The following is a 21,829-nucleotide window of genomic DNA, read 5'->3' as shown; positions in this document are numbered from 1 at the left end:
TATGTAAAGAAAAAAGTATTTAATATTCATATATATTTCATTCATTCAGATCTAGGATGTGTTATTTTAGTATTCCTTTTTCTGAGCAGTGTATATGGTTGAAACTGTTAAATTCTGTGTATCAAGGTTGAAACTGTTAAATTCTCCCAAAAATTAATACAAAAGATTACATTTGATTACAAATATACCATCAGATCAGTGATGACCCGTCATTCAGGGCATTCAGGAAAACAAAACATAGAATTCCCACCCAAATCACACCCTGACCAAACCAAAACAGAGACATTAAAAGGCTCTATCAGGTCCGTGCGTGACAGTACCCCCCCAAAGGTGAACCTATAGGGGAGAGTCCGGGTTGGCATCTATCCACGGTGGCAGCTCTGGTGTGCTCACGCTGCAGGCCCCGGACTGAGCACCCTCGTTGCGGGCCCCGGACTGAGCACCCTCGTTGCGGGCCCCGGACTGAGCACCCTCGTTGTGGGCCCCGGACTGGGCTACCTCGTTGCGGGCCTCGAACTGGACACCCTCGGTGCGAGCCCCGGACTGGAGACCGTCGCTGGAGGCTCCGAACTGGAGGCCATCGCTGGAGGCTCCATGCCATGACTGCTCTCTGGAGGCTTCGTGCCATGGATCATCACTGGAGGCTTCTTGCCATGGATCATCACTGGAGGCTTCATGCCATGGATCATCCCTGGAGGCTTATTGCCATGGATCATCCCTGGAGGCTTCGTGCCATGGATCATCACTGGAGGCTTCGTGTCATAGAGCATCACTGGAGGCTTTGTGTCATGGATCATCACTGGAGGCTTCTTGCCATGGATCATCACTGGAGGCTTCGTGCCATGGATCATCACTGGAGGCTTCTTGCCATGGATCATCACTGGAGGCTTCTTGCCATGGATCATCACTGGAGGCTTCTTGCCATGGATCATCACTGGGCTGGAGAGACAACCAGGAGGCCTGGTTCTGGGAGCAGGCACAAGATACACGGGGCCATGGAGGCGCACTGGAGGTTTTGAGCGTAGAGCCTGCACAACCCATCCTGGCTGCACTGGGCTGTGCAGACGCACCGGAGACACAGTGCGCAGAGCCGGCGCAGGATATCCTGGGCCATAGAGACGTACTGGCGGCGAGATGCGCTGAGCCGGCACCTTCTGACCTGGCTGGATGCCCACTCTAGCCCGGCCGATTCTGGGAGCTGGAAGGTAACGCACCGGGCTGTGAACACGCACTGGAGACACCGTGCGCTCCACCGCATAACACGGTGCCTGACCAGTACGACGCTCGCCACAGTAAGCACGGGGAGTTAGCTCAGGTCTCCAACCTGACTCAGCCAAACTCCCTGTGTGTCCCCCCCAAAATATTTTTGGGGCTGCCTCTCGGGCTTCCTTGCTAGCCGTGTTCCCTCGTAACGATGGGCCCCTTTACCAGCTGCCTCCACCTTCCTGGCTGCTTCCACTTGTTCCCATGGAAGGCGATCCCTTCCGGCCAGGATATCCTCCCATGTCCAGGATCCTTTGCCGTCCAGGATGTCATCCCATGTCTAGTCCTCCTTTTTACCACGCTGCTTGGTCCTTTTGTGGTGGGTAGTGCTGTCACGGGCATTGTAAGAAGTGGACCAAGGTACAGCGTGGTGAGCTTACATATTCCTTTTTATTAGAACGTCGCCAACAAAACAATAAACAATACAAAATGACCGTGAAGCTTAACAGGTCTATGATGCCTCTTACAAAGTTAACTACCCACACTGAAGGAGGGAAAAAGGGCTACCTAAGTATGATTCCCAATCAGAGACAAAGATAGACAGCTGTCCCTGATTGAGAACCATACCCGGCCAAAACATAGAAATAAAGAAACATAGAAAACAAAAGATAGAATGCCCACCCAAATCACACCCTGACCAAACCATTATAGAGACATAAAAAGGCTCTCTCAGGTCAGGGCATGACAACCATAGCTTTGATTGGACTGATCATGTCAACATCATACTTCCACAATCTTAGTTTGCAAGCTAGAAGTCATCTTGAATCAAGTTGACAATCTACTGGCAAATCCGTTTCAATCCTTGTCATATGAAGATACATTTTAATAAAATGTATAGGTGTACATCGGCCATTACACAACGTTGGAAAGTTGGAAATCGCAAATTCAGCATTGAGTGTTTTGAAAGGAATCAGTGGCTAACTGCAAGAATTGCAAAGAAATCACTAGCCTGCTATTCAGTGGAGTGGGTGTGTGGTCGGTCTGGGTTTCAGGATCTCTTTTCCAAGCTTTTCCAAGCTAAAAAGGATAAACATTCAACTTCTGCCACATTCTAAACAACTGGAAACTGAACTGGGAAATCTCAGACTTCAGTGAGTTCAAGACAACTGGGAACTCAGAAAAAAACGAGCTCCGACTGGGAAAATACATTTTAAATGGTCATCCAACTCGGAATTCAAGTCGGAAACTTTTTTACAGTTGTCTTGAAAGCACCATAAATCCAGAGAATGCCAGACTTTGATGACAAGTTTTGATGACAAAATTTGCCACGAAGGACCTCCACGCCACCTTCCTGTTTGAGTGAGGACAGCACAACAAGGTTTGTCCAAAAATGTATTGTATGCTGCTGCATAAATGATGTAATATGCCAGGGAGAAATGTATACTGTAGCTAAGAAAGTAATATCAAGTGTATGTTGTGTAGGAAGCTGTTAGTAGTCCATGTGCCTCACCCTAATAATTTGCTCCCTTTTCCCTTCATAACTTAGCCCACTGTTCAGACTAGGTGATACACATGTAGCCTTTAGCCTGTTTTAGAGCAATGTCATCATCGAATATTGTAAGAGCTTTCATTGTCTGCTTATATGCCCCCTTTATTTATCCTACAGTTCTGACTTGGTGTACAGGGAGAATAATGTAAGAACGGCCCATGTTCTGAATTCTGTCGTTGTACATTTCAAAAGTGCCTTACAAATAGTTATATTGACTTCGCCCATCCTAGACCTCTCATTAATGTCTTAATCGAAATTATGAATTGCCTCTTATCCTTATGCCATAGTTTGTACATCTCAATCGTCAGTAGAAACCACATTTGTTTAAGCAAGATATCAGCTATGTTTTTTAAAAAGGCAGTAAATTAGGCTGAATTGAACTGTTTCGCTGCCAGACACGGCTCCGCTGATAGCCAGGTGTAGCAGTAGTAAGGTTTTGGGACTGCTGAAGGCCAAAACAGTTTGTGGGCACAGTTTTTCACCATTATTGTGCAATTAATGTATTGTTTAGTGTTGTGTTGTGGCTTTGCTGACATGCAACAACAACAAAAAAAATGGGAGTTTGCCCCACCAAGATTTACATGCCAAAATCGCCACTGCATCAGATAGATTGCTGTCTTATATTGGCTGCATGGTGGGAGATGAGCAGAGTAAAGCCTCTACTGCAGAGGTTTATGTAGGGAGAACACACCAGACACAGACCCCCAGGGCCCAGATTCCAAGCAGGCACCCATATAAATGATGTTCCAGAGTGTGGACTACATACCCATCTGAGCTAAACCTCAATTTTCATGCTCCAGCCAACATGAGTCCTTCTCTATTTTTTCAACTACCATACCATGCCAAGGACTCTGTGGCTAGTGTCCATTCACATACCACACAAGCCACAGCAGTGCATGCTGTTGACAAGTTACACGAAATGCAGGAAACCTCAAATGCTGAATATCGGTTTGTTTTGACTTTACATTCCATTTATTCTACATTGTTACAGAGATCTAATTTCAAATCATTTCCAACTGCACTATATGTTTTATTTTCATAAATCCTACTTTTGATAAGATATATGAAACATTCTAATATAAACATTGAATCAATTAATTTGTGTTCCATTACACATTTCTTAATGAAACTACAAATTTGTTCTATTCCATTCCAAATGGTTTCCAGAATGCAAAGTGCAACCACAATCAGTTCTAAGCAAACTGACATTATCTCTACTATTTCAGAGGGGTGGGGTAAAATGCAGAAGACACATTTCGGTTGAATGCATTCAGTTCTGCAACTGACAACTACACGTATCCCCTTTTCCTTCCCATTGACAGTACACACACCAAGTACACACACCAAGTACACACACCAATAATGTTATGACAACATCTTATGAAAAACCAACAGGACTTCCTTTATTGGCTAAGGGATCTTGCCACAACTTCTGTTTTTGGAAATACTGGTGGGTGTGTTTCTGACTCTTTTCATCCAATGCCTTTGACGAAGTATGTACAAAGAACATGGAATTACATACCATTTCAGTAATAAAAAAAGTTTCAACTATACATTCAAATATAGCCTCTACTTTCCTCATTGCAATGTTTTCACTTCCCCCCCCCCCAAAAAAAAATGATGAGGTAGATTCTGTTTACTGTTTGTCTTCTGTTTAGGTCGAGGGAGCGGATGAAATCAAATATTCATATAAAAATCGATCCCTTTACAGTAGGTTTCTAAAAAGTAATGGTTTCTTTAAAAAGTTGATTAATCCAAAGTCATACAATTGACAGAAAACAAATAGGTGGGCAGCCACATTGCTTTATCATTAATACTGGGAGGTCATTTATTCCATACAATAATTGATATCAGAAGAGTGATACCCTTCTGTTAAACCCACTGATATGACAGAAATAGTTTTGGTGTTACCAGAATGATGAAAAATGCCAAAGTTGAGTAACACAACCTATCCTATATGTTACAGTAGAGTGAAAGTGATATCCTCCTATTTACTCTAAAACTGAATCTGGTTGAACGTCACCAACGCTCAAAACAGTCATCTTTAAATGCCCTTACAGTGGTCCCAAAGTCATTCAACTGGACATTATTCTTTTTAAATCAACAATAGAAAATCCCCACACAAAAAGATCCACATTACAACAGGAAAAAGGGTGTGGGAGTATTACATGTATAAGGAGAGGAGGGGGCTGTGGGGTGCAGGAGGGGGGTTGGGGTGAAAGGTCAGCAGAGGAGGCGGGTGAGCGTGAGGAGAGCTGCCAGGCTGGGCAGAGCAGGGCTGAGACTAGAGGCTCTACCGGATGACATGCAGTGGTCTCTGTTCTGGCCGATGCAGGCAGCATAGGCCATGACATGGGGAATGTAGTTCTGCTCGTGGACACCGTGCAGCAGATGAGCCATGGGGCCCTTAGCAAACACAGCCACATCCTCTCCTCCATGAGTCTCCATACGCAGCGGCACTGCAGACTGGGCCTGATAGTTAGTTCCCTCTGGAGAGAGGGGCGGGGTGGAGAGAGAGAAAGGGAAGTAGAAATAGATCAGATAGATGATTTCTGGCATACCAAAGACCAAGTGGTGTTCTCTATGACAGAGGACTGTCAAAATGGCACTATGTCAATGACAGTAAGACTTCACTTACGATAGTCAAGGGTGGAGACGTTCTCTCTCAGACCGTTGATAACTTTGAACCCTGGTCCGTTCCCATATAAGATAGCGGTAAAGGGTTTCTGGTCCACATCACTCAACATGGGAGCCAGTCCTGTAGACAGAGAGGAAAATAATACCCCACCTCCATCACGATCCATTGTGAAACAAAGTGAATCAAATCAAATTGTATTTGTCACATGCACCGAATACAACAGGCGTAGTAGACCTTACAGTGAAATGCTTACTTACAAGTCCCTAACCAACAATGCGCTTCAAAAAATATGAATAAGAATTAAAAGTAACAAGTAGTTATAGAGCAGCAGTATAATAACAATAGCAAGACTATATACATGGGGTACCAGTACAGAGTCAATGTGGAGACTATATACATGGGGTACCAGTGCAGAGTCAATGTGGAGAATATATACAGGGGGGTACCAGTACAGAGTCAATGTGGAGACTATATACAGGGGGGGTACCAGTACAGAGTCAATGTGCGGGGACACCGGTTAGTCGAGGTAATTGAGGTAGTATGTACATGTAGGTAGAGCTATTAAAGTGACTATGCATAGAATCATACCCAGATGACTGATACAGTGTGTCTACAAACAATCCATGGTTGTAAAATCATTCATTACTCACCAAAAATGGTGTTCCCTCTTGGTGTGTAGCCGCCGAAGTTGAACATGTGAGAGTGGTCAGCAGTGACGACAGTCATTGTGTCATAGATGCTGGTTATGAGGCCGGCACGGCCGATGGCCCGGTCCATCTCCACTGCCTCATGTAGGGCCTGCTTGGCTTTGCCCTCATGATGTCCGTGGTCGATGCGCCCCCCTGCCAACGCACAGCCTGGTTAACCTCTCTCTCTCACGCAGATGAGAAAATCTAGCATCAGCATTGGCAAAGCAGCCTCAGCTGTGCAAATGTTACATTCACATTATATAAATGATTCACCTGATGCAACACATATTTACAGAGTAAATGTGACAAAACACTCACCCTCCACCAGCAGGTAGAATCCCCTGGGGTTTTTCCTCAGGATCTTGATGGCCACCTCCACCATCTCTGTCAGGGAAGGATCTGTCTCAGTGTTTCTCTCCAGGTTGTAGGGCAGATCTCCCGGCTCAAACAGACCTGTATTAACACAGGAAGCTCGGTTTAACACTGAGAAGATGATTAACAGTGATCAACATGCACTGTATCAGAAAACGGTCTATTTATACTGTAACTCTAATTGGGTATTATCAACTGGTGTGTACATGGTATTGTTGTTTCTAGCTCATTAACATATTTTGAGGCTTACCTTGTAAGAGGTTATATTTGTTGCACCTGTTAGTGAGAATGCTGTACCAATTTAACTGGTATGCGGTAGTAGTGTGACATTAATAAAAAATGTATAGGGGACAGATTGGAGTGGCAGCAAGTCTTAAACCTTTATGGTTGAGCATTTTGCCATATATTTTTGCTCTGTTTTGCCATGTAATCGCTGCCAGTTTGTGCAAACTCAAAATATGAATTGATATGCTGTATGTGAAAACACATTACTTAGCAGCCAACCTGCTTGCACCAATCCCATGTAATTACAGTAAAATACTGTGAAATGTAAATCCTATGTCCCCTCAATGAATTTCATTCATTCATTATGATTACGGTAGCATTTCTTTTTTTAACATTATAATACAGTCAATTCTACAGTACTGCATTGATACTGCATTTAGATTACAGCAGGTAGTTGCCAATGAGCTGTGTCACGACTTCCGGCGAAGTGTCCGAGAATTCATGAGTTCACCCGCAGCTTCCGGGCAGTCTTAGACCATCCGCCCGAGGATAGAGCGGCGGATGAACGTCTCTCCCACCTGAAGCAGGGGACGAGGAGCGCCCAGGAGTTCGCCCTGGAATTTCGTACCTTGGCCACCAAAGCAGGATGGAAAGACAGGGCCCTCATCGACCATTACCATTGCAGCCTGCGCGAGGATGTCCGTCGGGTGTTGGTGGATCTGTCCATTCGGTTGGATAACCTGCTGGTCACCCGCGGATGTCCAGAGAGGGCTCTGTCAGTTCCATCTTCCAGTACCACCGCTTCGGTACCAATGGAGCTGGGAGGGGCTGGGCTCAGGGAGGCCGGAGGAGGGGCCTTCACGTGCACCATCTTCCTAGGTTTTGGCCTTTTCTAGGGAGTTTTTCCTAGCCCCCGTGCTTCTACACCTGCATTGCTTGCTGTTTGGGGTTTTAGGCTGGGTTTCTGTACAGCACTTTGAGATATCAGCTGATGTACGAAGGGCTATATAAATACATTTGATTTGATTTGGCTGCAGAGGGCACACTGACGGTCGGTGCCGGGTTGGTGCCTCTGGAAGTTGAGGCAGCAGGCAGGGCTCTCTGGCATCACCCCAGGTGAGTCTGCACCACTCTCATCCAGAGCCCTCTGTTGTCCACCTGTTTGTGCATGTTTTTTCCCATGAATTTTCCCCGCATTCCCAGCATAAGGCGCTCGTCGATTCAGGCGTGGCTGGGAATGATATCGACAGAGCATTCGCCCATAGGTTAGGTATCCTCATTGTTCCTGTGGTTAGACCCTTCCCGGTACACGCTCTGGATAGTTGACCATTAGGGTTCAGGTTAATTAGGGAAGCCACCATCTCTCTGGGCATGGTGACACAGGGGGGTCACGAGGAGAGAATCAGTCTCTTACTCATTGACTCTTCTGCGTTTCCCGTGGTACTAGGCCTTCCCTGGTTAGCTTGCCATGAACCCACTATTTCATGGCAACAGAAGGCTCTCACAGGGTGGTCGCGAGAGTGCTTGGGGAGGTATGTAGGGGTTTCCGTTGGTGCTACCACGGTGGAATGTCCAGACCAGGTCTCCACCGTGCGCATCCCCCCTGAATATGCCGATTTGGCTCTCGCAGTCTCCAAAAAGAAGGCGACTCAATTACCACCCCTTCGACGGGGCGACTGTGCGATAAATCTCCTCGTAAATGCCGCACTTCCCAGGAGTCACGTGTATCCCCTGTCACAAGCGGAGACGGTGGCTATGGAGACATATGTCTCTGAATCACTGCGTCAGGGGTACATTCGGTCCTCCACTTCACCTGCCTCCTCGAGTTTCTTTTTGTGAAGAAAAAGGAGGGAGATCTGCACCTGTGTATTGACTATCGAGGTCTAAATCAAATCACGGTGAGGTACAGTTACCCGCTACCTCTCATCGCCACGGTGATTGAGTCAATGCACGGGCGCGCTTCTTCACTAAACTGGATCTCAGAAGAGCTTACAACCTGGTGCGTATCCGGGAGGGAGACGAGTGGAAGACGGCGTTCAGTACCACCTCAGGGCATTAGTACCTCATTAGTACCTCATTAGTACCTCATTAGTACCTTGTCACGCTGTACAGGTTGTTGAATGCTCCATCAGTCTTCCAATCCTTTGTAGACAAGTTTTTCAGGGACCTGCACGGGCAGTTTGTAGTGGTGTATATTGATGACATTCTAATATACTCCGCTACACACGCCGAGCATGTGTCCCTGGTGAGCTTGGTGCTTGGACGACTGTTGGAGCATGACCTGTACGTCAAGGCTGAGAAATGCCTGTTCTTTCAGCAGGCCGTCTCCTTCCAAGGGTACCGCATTTTCACCTCAGGGGTGGAGATGGAGAGTGACCGCATTTCAGCCGTGCGTAATTGGCCAACTCTCATCAGTGCAGCCGTTTTTAGGGTTTGCCAATTACTATCGGAGATTTATCTGGGGTTTTGGCCAGGTGGCAGCTCCCATTACCTCACTGCTGAAGGGGGGTCCTGTATGTTTGCAATGGTCAGCTGAGGCGGACAGGGCTTTTGGTAACCTAAGGGCTTTGTTTACCTCCCGTGCTGGTCCATCCGCGTCCGAGGCTGGGATAGGAGCCGTGCTCTCTCAGTGCTTGAGTACGCCACCGAAGCTCCGCCCCTGTGCTTTCTTCTCGAAGAAGCTCAGCCCGGCGGAGCGGAACTATGATGTGGGGGACCAGGAGCTGTTGGCTGTGGTTAAGGCTTTGAGGGAGTGGAGACATTGGCTTGAGGGAGCTAAACATCCTTTTCTCATCTGGACTGACCACCACATCCTGGAGTACATCCGGGCAGCGAGGAGACTGAATCCTCATCAGGCAAGGTGGGCCATGTTCTTCACCTGTTTTGTGTTTACCTTATCCTACAGACCAGGTTCCCAAAATGTGAAGACAGACGCACTGTCCCGACTGTATGACACATAGGAGCGGCCCATGGATCAGACTCCCATTCTCCCGTCCTCCTGCCTGGTAGTGCCGGTCGTGTGGGAGCTGGACGCGGACATTGAGCCGTTGGACATCTGTACGTTCCGTCTGCTCTCCGTGACCAGTTGATCTATTGGGCCCACACGTCACCCTCCTCTGGTCATCCGGGGATCGGTCGGAAGGTGACCTGTCTAAGTGGGAAGTACTGGTGGCCTCCCTTGGCAAAGGACATGAGGGTTTATGTTTCCTCCTGCTCGGTGTGTGCCCAGTGTAAGGCTCCTAGACACCTGCCCAGAGGTAAGCTACATCCCTTACCCGTTCCACAACGGCCTTGGTCAAACATGTTGGTGGATTTTCTGACCGATCTTCCTCCCTCACAGGGAAACACCACGATCCTGGTCGTTGTGGATCGTTTCTCTAAGTTCTGACATCTCCTCCCTCTGCCCGGTCTCCCTACGGCCCTACAGACTGCGGAGGCCTTGTTACACACGTCTTCCGGCACTACGGGGTGCCTTGAGGATATAGTGTCTGATCGAGGTCCCCAGTTCACTTCGAGAGTCTGGAGGGCGTTCATGGAACATCTGGGCACACTCTTGGCATTCTCTCAACCAGCTTCACCTGGAATGCTTTTCCAACCGTCTTGAAGAAGTTCTACATATGCTGAGCACTTGTTGGCTGCTTTTCCTTCACTCTGCGGTCCGACTCATCTCAAACCATCTCAGTTTGGTTGAGGTCGGGGGATTGTGGAGGCCAGGTCATCTGATACAGCACTCCATCACTCTCCTTCTTGGTAAAATAGCCCTTACACAGCCTGGAGGTGTTCTAAAACTTTTGACCGGTAGTGTATGCATTTGTTGGTCACAGATACCACAGATACCGGTGTAGGCCGTCATTGTAAATAAGAATGTGTTCTTAATTAACTGACTTGCCTAGTTAAATAAAGGTTAAATAAAAAAAGATATATATGTCTGGTGAGTATGCAGGACATGGAAGAACTGGAACATTTTCAGCTTCCGGGAATTGTGTACAGATCCTATCATGCTGAAACATAAGGTGATGACGGAGGATGAATGGAAGAGAAATTAACATTGAATTCTCTGGCAACAACTCTGGTGGACATTCAAATTGCAAGCAGTCCCAAAACTTGAGATATCTGTGGCATTGTGTTGTGTGACAAAACTGCACATTTTGCCTTTTGTTGTCCCCAGCACACGGTGCACCTGTGTAATAATAATGCTGTTAAATCAGATTCTTGATATGCCACACCTGTCAGGTGGATGGATTATCTTGGCAAAGGAGAAATGCTCACTAACAACAGGGATGTAAACAAATTTGTGCAAAACATTTGAGAGAAATAAGTTTTTTGTATGTATGGAACATTTTTTAAATATTTTATTTCAGCTCATGAAACATGGGACCAACACTTTACATGTTACGTTGATATTTTGTTTAGTGTACAACCAACAATAATAATAAAAAAAGAACTCACCCAAAATGTAATCCACATTATTAGGATTTACTGATAGAAGTTCTCTCTTGTTCCATACATACTGGGCTTTCTGTTCATTTAAAAAAAGAAAACAATATATCATATAGGATTGATCTAAACATGCGACAACTTAAAACTATTCAAATGTCCTTGATAAGAAAAACGAGAAAGGAGGAGGACTGAGAGACGAACATGGAGGAAGCAGCAGGACATGGTAAAGAGGAGTGAAAGACGGACTAAGACGGAGGAGCTGACCTTGTTTTTCATTCTGTTAGTCCACTCCTCCACCAAGTTCCTTCCATCTTTGCGGGTACCAAAATGTTTCTTATCTCCAGGATACTCCACATCTGACTGGTTTTTGGGGAACATGTACTTCCTCCCTCCTCCCATAATCACCTAGACATACATTATAGAGATAAAACATTTGATGTATCTCTATGGAATACAAAGCAAGAATGATTAGGAGAGGATTTACTATCTGTGAGTCGTAACATTACAGGTGAAAGTTGCTCAATATTAGTGGCTGAACAATGGACGCAGTTTGCATGCAGGATTACTGGATGTTTTCTGTAATATCAGGATCCATATTATACGCTGTGACTCACATCAATGTTGGGAATGTTCTCAAAGAGCTGCCTGGCGATGTCCTTGCAGCCCGCCTGTACTGCCTCAGCGGGCATCTCGCCATCAGAGAACCAGTCCCTGTCCACACAGTGAGCGTAGGCTGCGCTGGGGGTGGCATGGTTCACACGCGTTGTTGTGACTATTCCCACCGACTTGCCTGGGTGACAAACACACAAACAGTTTTCCAACGTGTTGCTTGGATTCTGTGCAATAGTCTGCTACATCAGAAGTCAACCAATTGATCCAAAGAATCTGGAAATTCTAAAAGTAATTACTATATCAGACAGATAATTGTGGTATATAAATATCTCCACTGAGAATCAGTGGGTCAGCAACTAAAGAGCTAATGTCTGTTCCTGAGGTGATTATGTGAAGTATCTACTTCTGTGTTATGTGAAGAGCTCAGGTCATAAGGTCACAGCCTGCCTGGTCTGGTCTCTGGGAAATGATTGGATCCCTGATCATCTGTAGCTATAAACTCCCCATTGACATCAATGCATGCCTACAGTACGTTTACAATGTTATCATGCTGTGTCTCCACTGCTTTTTCCAGGATGGCCAAATAAACCTTAGTAGATCTGGTGTGGCGAGGTACTGTGAATAAACATGTTATGATGACACTGTACCTGCTTCCTTGGCCCATTTTAGGATGGAGGTGACCTCATTACCCTGTGTGGTGTTGCACTGGGAACGGACAGCAGCTGCACTCACGCCCACAGTGCCCTCGTTGGCCTTCACCCCACAGAGGTATGCTGTGGCCGTGCCTGCACTATCTGCTACCTGGGCATTGGTGTTATACGTCTGCAGAGACAGGGCAGTACCATGTGTCAGTTACATAGTATTGTAGTAGGAGTCATTGCTGTGCATGACGTGTTGGTGTTATACACCCCCTCCAAACATCTTCATACTAAATGCACTGTTGTGTAATTACATGATAACTAATGTGTGGAATTTGCTGCTCCATTAACAGTGCAGATACAGTAGTTACATTATGTCTGGCTTCTTGACAAGTATGTAACATAATAACACATCATATCGTACACCATACACTAGTGGTCACCAACCAAGCTCACTTTCCGAGTCAAAGTAAAATGCAAGCCGAGATCTACCGTTCAGATTTTTAAACATGACTTAAAAAGCGTGAGCCTATGTATGCAACATTAACCAGCTGATTGTGAAACTCAAGTTGCACTGAATTATTTCTGCCTCATGCAACAATTCATGTTGTTAACCCAATGCCCAGATGAAGTGAAATATTACTCGAGAGACAAGCCGATGCAAGCTCATCGAAACACTTTTCTATTGTCATTCATTGCGGCTGCAGTGCTGGTTGTAGCGTGACTAGAAGTAGGGAGAACATGCATATTATGGCTTATAAAAGTGTTGAACAAAAGCATTGACAGTGCTGAATAACAATTTAAACATGAACTGAATCATAAAAGCAGCAGCTCTTTACTGTATTCGTTGAGTCTCTCTCTAGTCATGGTTTAACATTTGTGAAACCTCCCAGTATGAACTTTGTTGTGCGCTCTAAGATTTATTTTACAGTCTATGAGGAAACTGTGCAGACATGGTGATCGGAGCTATCTGATTGGCCAGCGGTAGGCCTGTAGGTACACTTAATTTGCTCTCTGAGCCTGTCGGGTAGGCATAGTTCTACTTTCTGAACTGGTTCAAAATGGGAATACTTTGCCTTCCTGGCGCTAGCACTGCTGAATGAAGTGCACCTACAGCCAACAGCACAAAAAAATATGATTAAAAATTGGAAAGCAAGGCTTTATCATTGTTTTGTTTTTTACAGACATGTTTGGTGATCGATGAGGAAGGCCTTGGAGATCGACAAGTCGAATACGATTGACCGGTTGGTCCAGTGACGTAGACCATGTGGCCTTGTATCTTGCTGCTGGTGCAGAATTCATTGAGGGATAGTTCACCCAAATTAGAAAATGACGCATTGGTTTCCTTACCCTGTAAAAAGTCTATGGACAAGATATGAATTCAATCCATGCTTTAGTTTAGTTTCCGTGTCACTGTTTCTACATGCTAACGTTTTAGCATTTGTGGCGCAAATCCCATTCAAGTCATGGGACCGATATTCAAATCTATGTTAAAATCATCTATAAGAGACTTTGTTGAACTTCAAAATAAATGTTCTATTATTTTCGATGCTTTGGAAATGATGCGCAAAAAAATGCACCACCGAGCTGACAAGGTACAAATCTGTCGTTCTGCACCTGAACAGGCAGTTAACCCACTGTTCCCAGGCCGTCATTGAAAATAAGAATTTGTTCTTAACTGACTTGCCTAGTTAAATAAAGGTACAATAAAAATAAATAAAATAAATAAACCAAAGCATGGCTTTCTGTCATAACTTTTCCATAGACTGCTTAGAGGGTAAGGAAACCAATCTGTCATTGTGTAATTTGGGTGAACTGTCCCTTTACTTACAGATCAATGTTGCATGCTATTTTCTAGCGCTTCTATATGATAACAGACCAGGTCAGACCTTGGAAAGCGCCACAAAGGGGAACTTGTCCATCTCCAGCTGGGTCTCCTCTCCACTCTGTCCGCTCAGCTGCCCCTTCAGTATTCGTGCTGCAGTCACTGTGGGAATGCCCATTCCTACACAACAAAAGCAAAGTGGCACTCTCTCTGTTAGGGTGGCAATCTATTTAAGAGACTCAGAGCCTTTCCATCTCATGCATTAACACCTTTTAGTTTTCCATCTGGTTAACATTGTTCTGTGCTCGCTTTTCACAGCAGCTGCTCTTTCCACTAAACAGACACCTATACATTTGGTGAAAAGGACCCCCCTTTTACTTGAGATCTGCCTTTTCACAAGTCAACGAGATTGATCTTTTTAGAGTTGACTATCTATTTTTCCCTTAGTTTTCATATACACTACCGTTCAAAAGTTTGGCGTCACTTAGAAATGTCCTTGTTTTTGAAAAGAAAAGCTATCTTTTTGTCTATTAAAATAATGTCAAATTGATCAGAAATGCAGTGTAGACATTGTATGTTACCACAGCGGAAAATTGTTGTTCTTATTAAAGAAGCAATTAAACTGGCCTTCTTTAGAATAGTTGAGTATCTGGAGCATCAGCATTTGTGGGTTCGATTACAGGCTCAAAATGGACAGAAAATGGTAACTTTCTACTGAAACTCGTCAGTCTATTCTTGTTCTGAGAAAGATGATTTGATTTGGTAGAGGATGTGAACTGACGTACATGTCCACTTTATTCAGCATTACTTTTTTAAGCATGGTAGTCATACATGACAGAGAAATGTGCACTGTATACTGCTGCATCTAAAAACATGGACAGTTAAGGTCCTTTGGGGTACACAGTTTAATGGGTCACTACATACCGCAACATAACACAAAGCAGCAGCCAAGTTATCTATTGGCATTGGCAGCATGTTTGTGAAATGCTTGATGGCTAACATACTCAACATCAGATTTTGAAAGTGTGATATTCTATTTACTTTCGACTGGATTATACTGTATCAGTCCACCAGAATGTTTTGATAAAAATGGCTATGGATTGATGAGGAGGACATACACGTTTTCTACTACAACCACTAGGAAAGATAATCTAGAACTGCATAAAAATATTAAATCAGTATGCGGCACATAAGCTCTTTGAGTGTATTACATTGTGTTAAGACTTCACTTTATCATACAGTATGGCACATACTCATGGATTGAAATAGGCTCCTGCAATCATGGCTTACCATCACCAAGGAAGAGGATGAGGTTCTTTGCAGTGTTTTGGTTGAGCTTCTGAAGTGTGAGGGCATTCTTCAAAGTATGCTGGGCCCATGTGTTCCAGAACAGGGGATCTTTCTCTTGGTCTGCAACGCGGAGGTAGTTTTAGTTTTTAATGAGGAGGAAAAGAGGCCAGTGGAAGTGATCTGTAACAACTGTGAAAGTAGTGGGACAAGTGGGACGGAATATGCCCAAATTAAATAAAATACACTTTGAGGTTTATCCATAGAAGCATTTTTTAATGGACAAAAAGTTGATAAACACAGAAAAGATAGAAGTCATCTATAACTTATTAACTTGTATTTCATAACCTAGTTATAACCTTTCTAATTAATGCTTTACCCCCAGGAGATGACAAAATTCCTTTGTGAGTAACTTATTGCTTTACTGTTTTCAAGTCTCAGCATGACATATAATATGACTAAGTATGGACAATAAAAACAAAGAACCAACAGGATGAGTATAAGCACATACACATGTACTGTCTGTATTAATAATGACATGTTCCGTAGGCTCTGGCAACAGTAGAATCTCTGACAACTCCATAGGCGTCTTATTTCTGAAATCACATGTTGCCTACTATAGCCTAGAACTGCACACGCATGTATGATGCTACAACACGGAACATCATTTTCTTACTGTATGGGTAGAAATATTATACATCTGGAATCCATTTTGTGAACCTCTCCTGATCTGTACATAGTCTTTCAGGAGCTAAAATATTCTGGTCATTTTGTAGAGAGGACTAAGAAAACAGAGGTTCACTTGCCAGACTGTAAATACAGTGTGAACTTTGTTCAGCTGGGTAAATAGACTGACAGTTAGAACCCTAACGAGCCGTGTTATTCTAAACAAGACGCAATAAACCACAGAAAAGTAGCACTTCCTTCATAAGAGCATTTGGAGACTTTTGCACATCTCCAATAAATCAAAGCCCAATTTTGTTTCTCTTCCTTCTCCCTGAAGTGTGCACTCATTCACTCCTCAAACATTGGATTGGTATAAGCATGCGCTAGAGTGAGTCTTCACCCCATTTCCTAAACAAATCCATTTCCTTTCAAATCTATGAGCAGGATTGAACAAGTGCACACTTCAGGTAGAAGGGGGAGAGAAACAGTTAGTATGTGTTCCCTCTTAGCTCTTTCTGAAGGATTTCAGTCAAACAGTTGGATGCTGTTACAAGACATTACATTTATTGACGGGTTTGTGTCTCACCAGGAAACTGAGGCTTCCCCAGGCCTCCCCAGGCCAGACATGAGCAGATGATGAGAAAAAATGTCATGGTCGTAGTGTTACCTGGGACTACCGTCACATACCACATCCCAAACTAGAGTGAGTCTGGAAAATAAGGAGAAATCAGTGCTGATGAAAGAACACACAAAATGATGTTGATTCACAGAAATAAAGTCGATGAGTTTGCTGTAAAGTGCAACAAAGAAGGGGGGAGCAGGTAAGTTTCAACTTAGGCCTTCACAGTGAAAATAAACAGTGGTATTGTGGTAATGTAGTCCCAACCCGGCCCCAAAAGCTCTGGTTAGCCAGCCTTTAATATATTATTATACCCCCCCTTCCTTCCCCAGTCCCTCCCCTGTCCCTCCCCAGTCCCTCCCCTGTCTCTCTTTTGTGCTGTGGTCAAGGTCACTTTAATGGGATTGTGGGCCATAGCACAGAGAGACTTAACAGCCATAACAAAGCCGATTAACACCAAATTATTGACTGGACACTTCCACCCATAAGTAAATGAAAGAACATTATTAAATTAGGTTTAGAGTTTATAAAGAAGAGAGTTTGAAAAAATAATTTTTACACATGCTCTAAATAAGCATTATGTGCTTGAAAGAAAATGGTATTTCACAAAGTCTTGAAACTGTGTGCGATTTAGTCCTGTTACTTTGGTATTAAAACAGACAACGCAGACAACGCAAGTCCTACAAAATGTGTGTAAAATATGCTAATGTTGAGCTCATACAAATCTGCTAGCTGGTCTCTAAGGAGAGGAGAGGTTTTACCGTGCCACAGACGCAGGTCTATCCTCTGAGTGAAGCTCAGAAGTGGTTGGGCCCACCAATCGGCATCACACTAGCCAGCCTGCAGGTGAAATAGCAGAGCAGTGCCAGGACGGCCACCAGGAGAATGCCAGAGAAAAAGAGGGTCACCGCCATCGAGAGTCCATCTCGGCCCATGGTGTCAAGGAGGAAAGTGTCCAGGTTGGAATTCGTAAATAAAAAGAAAGACAGATGTTTCCAGTTTCACCTGCCAGCTCAGTACCTGAGCTCTAGGGGGTGAGTCCCTGTACAGGGTTCAATCTGTTTGAGTGGATCTGGGATTAGGTTTAATAATGTTGGTGAGCTCAGGGCTCAGTGACACAGGCTCCTCCATTCTGGGATAACACTGACCTCAGACACATTCTTCCAAACAGATGACTTTAGCCCTCCAAAATGTGATAGAAAAATAATGAATAAATCCATTTCAATGTTGTGTTCCAAATGGCATGTTTTGATCGTTTTCTTTCAAAAACTCTAGGTTCTGGAATTATCCTAGGGTATGCTGTACACTGCTACTGGTTCGATCCCGGGCTGTATCACCACAGGCCGTGATCGGGAGTCCCATAGGACGGCGCACAATTGGACCTGTGTTGTCTGGGTTAGGGGAGGGTTTAGCCAGGGTAGGCCGTCATTGTAAATAACAATTTGTTCTTAACCGGCTTGCCTAGTTAAATAAAGGTTCAATAAAAATAAAATACAGAATATCTATGGTGATATTGTTAATGTCTCAGTGTCTCTAGCATTGGCATTATTTTCCCCTCTGAACTGCCATTGCCTTGTTGAGGTGATGATAAGATGTAATGCCTGTATAGCTTATAAAGGCTCCATGAATATCTAAGACCATACAATGAGTTATTCATTCAGTCATTAGATAAGGCATGTACAGGAGAAATTGTAGATGAGATGATATCATCCTCTCCTAAGCATATGCTACACATTCCACTCCATTGGTGTCAGGTCAAACATAAATCACCTTGGAAGATAAGTATGGCCATGTCTAGGGAGCAATGACTGTCTAATATTTGCAATTGGTTCAAATAAAACCTGAAAAGAACAAAGGCTTGCCATGTATTTTTTTTTATCTGTTTACCTGTAAAAGGTGAGCGTGTCCAACCAATTGAGGTATTGTGCAACACAGTGTATTAGTTATTTTACTATTGTTGAGCACTCACTACTAGTTGACCTTTATAATGTTGAAAATTAACATCCAACAGCATAAGATACCAACCAAAATGAATTAAATTGTCTGTATATCTAGATACGTGATTTCGTCTGGCGATGTGAAAACTTGCAAACAATCATCACAATCTCTAAAATCCCGAAATCAGATATTGGTGCAAACGCTAATAAAAAATGTTTTTTTTTACCAAAAGGAAGGAACGTATTGCTATTGTTGTGTTGATGCTCAATCACGTGTTGGAAAGTTGAGTTCTACCTACAAGAATCTGCAATCACAAAAACGTACAGAACAGCTACATTATAGCCTAATATGGCTTAAAGAAGATGGAAAGCGATACACGCCATGAATCTATGTAGCGGATTGTTTATTGCAGCGATTTTCCTGACAATGCAGCCAATTGCAATATTGTGTTTTCATATTTTCAAAATAGCCTGTACGCGAATAACCATTGACATCTCCTGATATTCCAAAGTCTATTAGTGCAAAATGTTAAAGGAATAAACTTACTGCGGGATCTATTTAAGCTTCTGTAGCAAAAACACTTCTGTCCGTTGACAAAGCACGTTCACCTTTTCATGTGTGTTCTTGAGGATCTTTTGACCATCCTTTTATAAGCCTATCTGCTCTGTCTGGACGGCTGAGAACAGCGGTCGGTATTTCACCTCGATGGTGAGAACCACGCTATAAATAATGGCACCATAATATGAAGAGCTGGATCTTGAGTGCCGCCTGTCGACCTGTTTCACTGTTGCATCTAGGCTACTCAAAATTATTTATATTCAAGCTTCACGTTCATTTAAATCAGCCGAGTTCATTGTCAGTTTGTGAAGAACTGAAACATATTATAGGCCTACATACGTAATATAGAGGTTTATAAATAGCATAGAAACTGTCATTAGTTTATTTATAGCCTATTTTATAAATGTGTGAAAACAGTTGCTTGACAAATTGTGATATTATATGACTGCGCTTAATGCACTATACTGACTTTTACAATTATTAGTCTATTGCAGTACAGCCATATAAACTCAGTAACTATGTGGCAAGCAGCTAAATAAGCACACAATTTCAACCAATGAAATATAACTGTTTATTACAGAATTATAAACTATGAATTAATAATTAGCAGTTTATAAACTAGATTATTTAAATGACCAATTTTTCCTCTGTGATTTTTGCTGTTCATTTTGTGTCCTTTAGATGTCACTAGAGACCAGAGTGACCATTAACATAATCCATGGAGGGAGTTCGATTAGAATGAACCGGGTTGCACCGGGTTATGGCCCGTCATATGACCGGGCAAAAGCGCTTAGGTTGGAGCGCCCTTTACATATCAACAAGTGGTGTTTAGGGTTATTGGAAACTCATGTTGTTCTGCTCGAACAGTACTCTGCACCTCCTGGTTATTTTGTCAATGTCAACCAGGCAGCACGATGCATCATTCAAAAACACACAACATATATTTTCCATAGGATAGGCATATGTTTGATTTTTAAATGTATTTTTGCCTGGGAAGGCAGATAACATAGGCATTCTTATGAAGAACAAAAAACATTTTAGCATATGAAACCTCAGAATCCTAAATCATTACTCCATGTTCATGACATACTTTAGTTTGTTTTGAACGGGTCACCCGAAAAACCCTGGGAGCAGTCTGGTTTCAAAACGAATGGGATCACTTTTCACCCATTGTTAACTCCGCTCATCCGGACACCGGGGACAGCTTAATCGAATCCCCTCCTTGGCTCCCTCTCATACAGGAAGGCAACACTACCTACCCTCTCTCTCCAAGTATCCCCCACAAACAAACCCCAGTGTGGACCGTCAAACACAACTGGGATTATCTCTCCACTGCAACAACTGTAGCAGTTGAGGGGGAATAGACATAGCAAGACTTGAATTTACGTTTGAGGTAAGTACGCTATCACTGCAGGGCCTCACCTGCACTGAGGCTACAACATTTGAACAGTATATTTCAATTAAGTAGAAATAATTGCTTGGATAAAATAATTAACTGAATAATAGTAGGCCTACTTAGTATAGGCACCATCTGAGTCCATCTGCTATTCCTATTCCTGTTAGTTTTATTACAATATATATTTGTTTGTGTACGAACAAAAAACTATTATAACATAGTATAACGTTACTGTCACATAAAAAACAGCACCGCATTTCTTATGAGGTTTAACTGAAATAAAAACATTTTATCATGCGGCCAAAACTGCGAATGTCCAGCAAAATCATCCTGTTGTCCCACATTTGGGTATTTTAAAATGTGGTCAACTGAACACTACCTCATGTCATGGTGGTAAACAGTGAAAATTGTAATTGAGCACCATACATTTTTTACGCATCGGGTCATCGCACAGAGATGGTCAAATGTTCCAAATGTAGAGTACTTGTTTACATCAACGGCAGCCAAAACATGCATTGTAATACACATATGGTATGTAATTAATAAACATTTTAAACGGAACAGGTTCTTACCACCATTATTTCAGCTCAATCTGTCTACGCAGTCCTCTCATATGCCTTCAGCGGACAGCTGTTGGTTTGCATAGACGCTACAAACGACATTAACTATATTTTCAGTCGTGTCGCCACACAAGGCGAAAGCTTCACTGTAAATATTGAGTTTACAAGTTACCCTTGAAAAGGCATTTTCCCGACCAATAGCAGGGTGAGAAGCGACGGTTATCTATAATTCTAACAACAGGATTTGAGAAATGGGCGAGTCTTAATAAAAATGTTTTGTTACCTTTTCTTAGAACGTTTTGCTTGATTTGTGGTTGCAATTATGTGCAAAAAGTTATCCTGCGGAAAAAAGAGTCCCACTTTACTAAGGAACCAAAACAATGTGCCTCTTTGTTTACAGTGCATGATAGTTTAGCCTACATGTAGGTACAGCCAGGTACATTATTAAAGTATATGGACCCTAATTAGGTTACAACTGCTACCTGTTTTGGTTTATGCAATTTTCAAGGATTTGCAAATAAAGCGATATATAATTTATCTAACGCAATAAGGGGTGGTTTAGCTGCAATTCATGTAAATTTGTTCACACAGGCCTACACAATTTTCTCAAGTGT

The 21,829-nt window shown here is 43.4% G+C and overlaps 2 protein-coding genes across 5 annotated transcripts in view; one reads left to right on the top strand and one right to left on the bottom strand.

The window, feature by feature from the left end:
- Positions 1 to 1,634: 1,634 nt before the first annotated feature.
- LOC118400203 (alkaline phosphatase-like) lies at positions 1,635 to 21,388 on the bottom strand. Of its 4 annotated transcripts, XM_035796824.2 has the most exons (13): positions 19,248 to 19,400; positions 18,928 to 19,005; positions 16,731 to 16,853; positions 15,482 to 15,601; positions 14,256 to 14,371; positions 12,376 to 12,550; positions 11,731 to 11,906; positions 11,381 to 11,521; positions 11,126 to 11,195; positions 6,398 to 6,532; positions 6,041 to 6,232; positions 5,391 to 5,510; positions 1,635 to 5,241 (listed from the first exon to the last, which is right to left on the bottom strand). In XM_035796824.2, the coding sequence occupies exons 3-13, from the start codon at positions 16,834 to 16,836 to the stop codon at positions 4,976 to 4,978; spliced, it is 1,617 nt and encodes a 538-aa protein (XP_035652717.1). In that variant the 5' UTR covers positions 16,837 to 16,853; positions 18,928 to 19,005; positions 19,248 to 19,400; the 3' UTR covers positions 1,635 to 4,975. The 4 variants fall into 4 exon arrangements, with proteins under 4 accessions (XP_035652717.1, XP_035652718.1, XP_035652715.1 ...); XM_035796825.2 differs by lacking the exons at positions 18,928 to 19,005; positions 19,248 to 19,400 and adding an exon at positions 21,228 to 21,388; XM_035796822.2 differs by lacking the exon at positions 18,928 to 19,005 and having other exon boundaries at positions 19,248 to 19,414.
- Positions 20,486 to 21,829, top strand: part of LOC118400201 (endothelin-converting enzyme 1-like) — a 30,017-nt gene continuing 28,673 nt past the window's right edge. The window contains exon 1 of the mRNA XM_035796816.2: positions 20,486 to 20,652. The gene's annotated coding sequence lies outside the window, so the exon portion shown is untranslated. The remainder of the gene's footprint in view (positions 20,653 to 21,829) is intronic.

This window comes from Oncorhynchus keta, chromosome 21, assembly GCF_023373465.1.
Source record: "Oncorhynchus keta strain PuntledgeMale-10-30-2019 chromosome 21, Oket_V2, whole genome shotgun sequence".
NCBI lineage: Eukaryota > Metazoa > Chordata > Actinopteri > Salmoniformes > Salmonidae > Oncorhynchus > Oncorhynchus keta.
Note: the sequence above shows the minus strand (reverse complement) of the source record. Positions and strands in the feature narration are given on the sequence as shown.

Bases quoted from the DNA above. Each gene is read 5' to 3' on its own strand.
- LOC118400203 (XM_035796825.2), bottom strand. From the start codon at position 16,836: ATGTGGTATGTGACGGTAGTCCCAGGTAACACTACGACCATGACATTT. The intron at 11,196-11,380 runs GTCAGCTCCTCC...TTAAATGAACAG, and splicing joins CTAACAGAATGAAAAACAAG to AAAGCCCAGTATGTATGGAA. The intron at 5,242-5,390 runs GTAAGTGAAGTC...CCCTCTCTCCAG, and splicing joins CGTCTCCACCCTTGACTATC to AGGGAACTAACTATCAGGCC.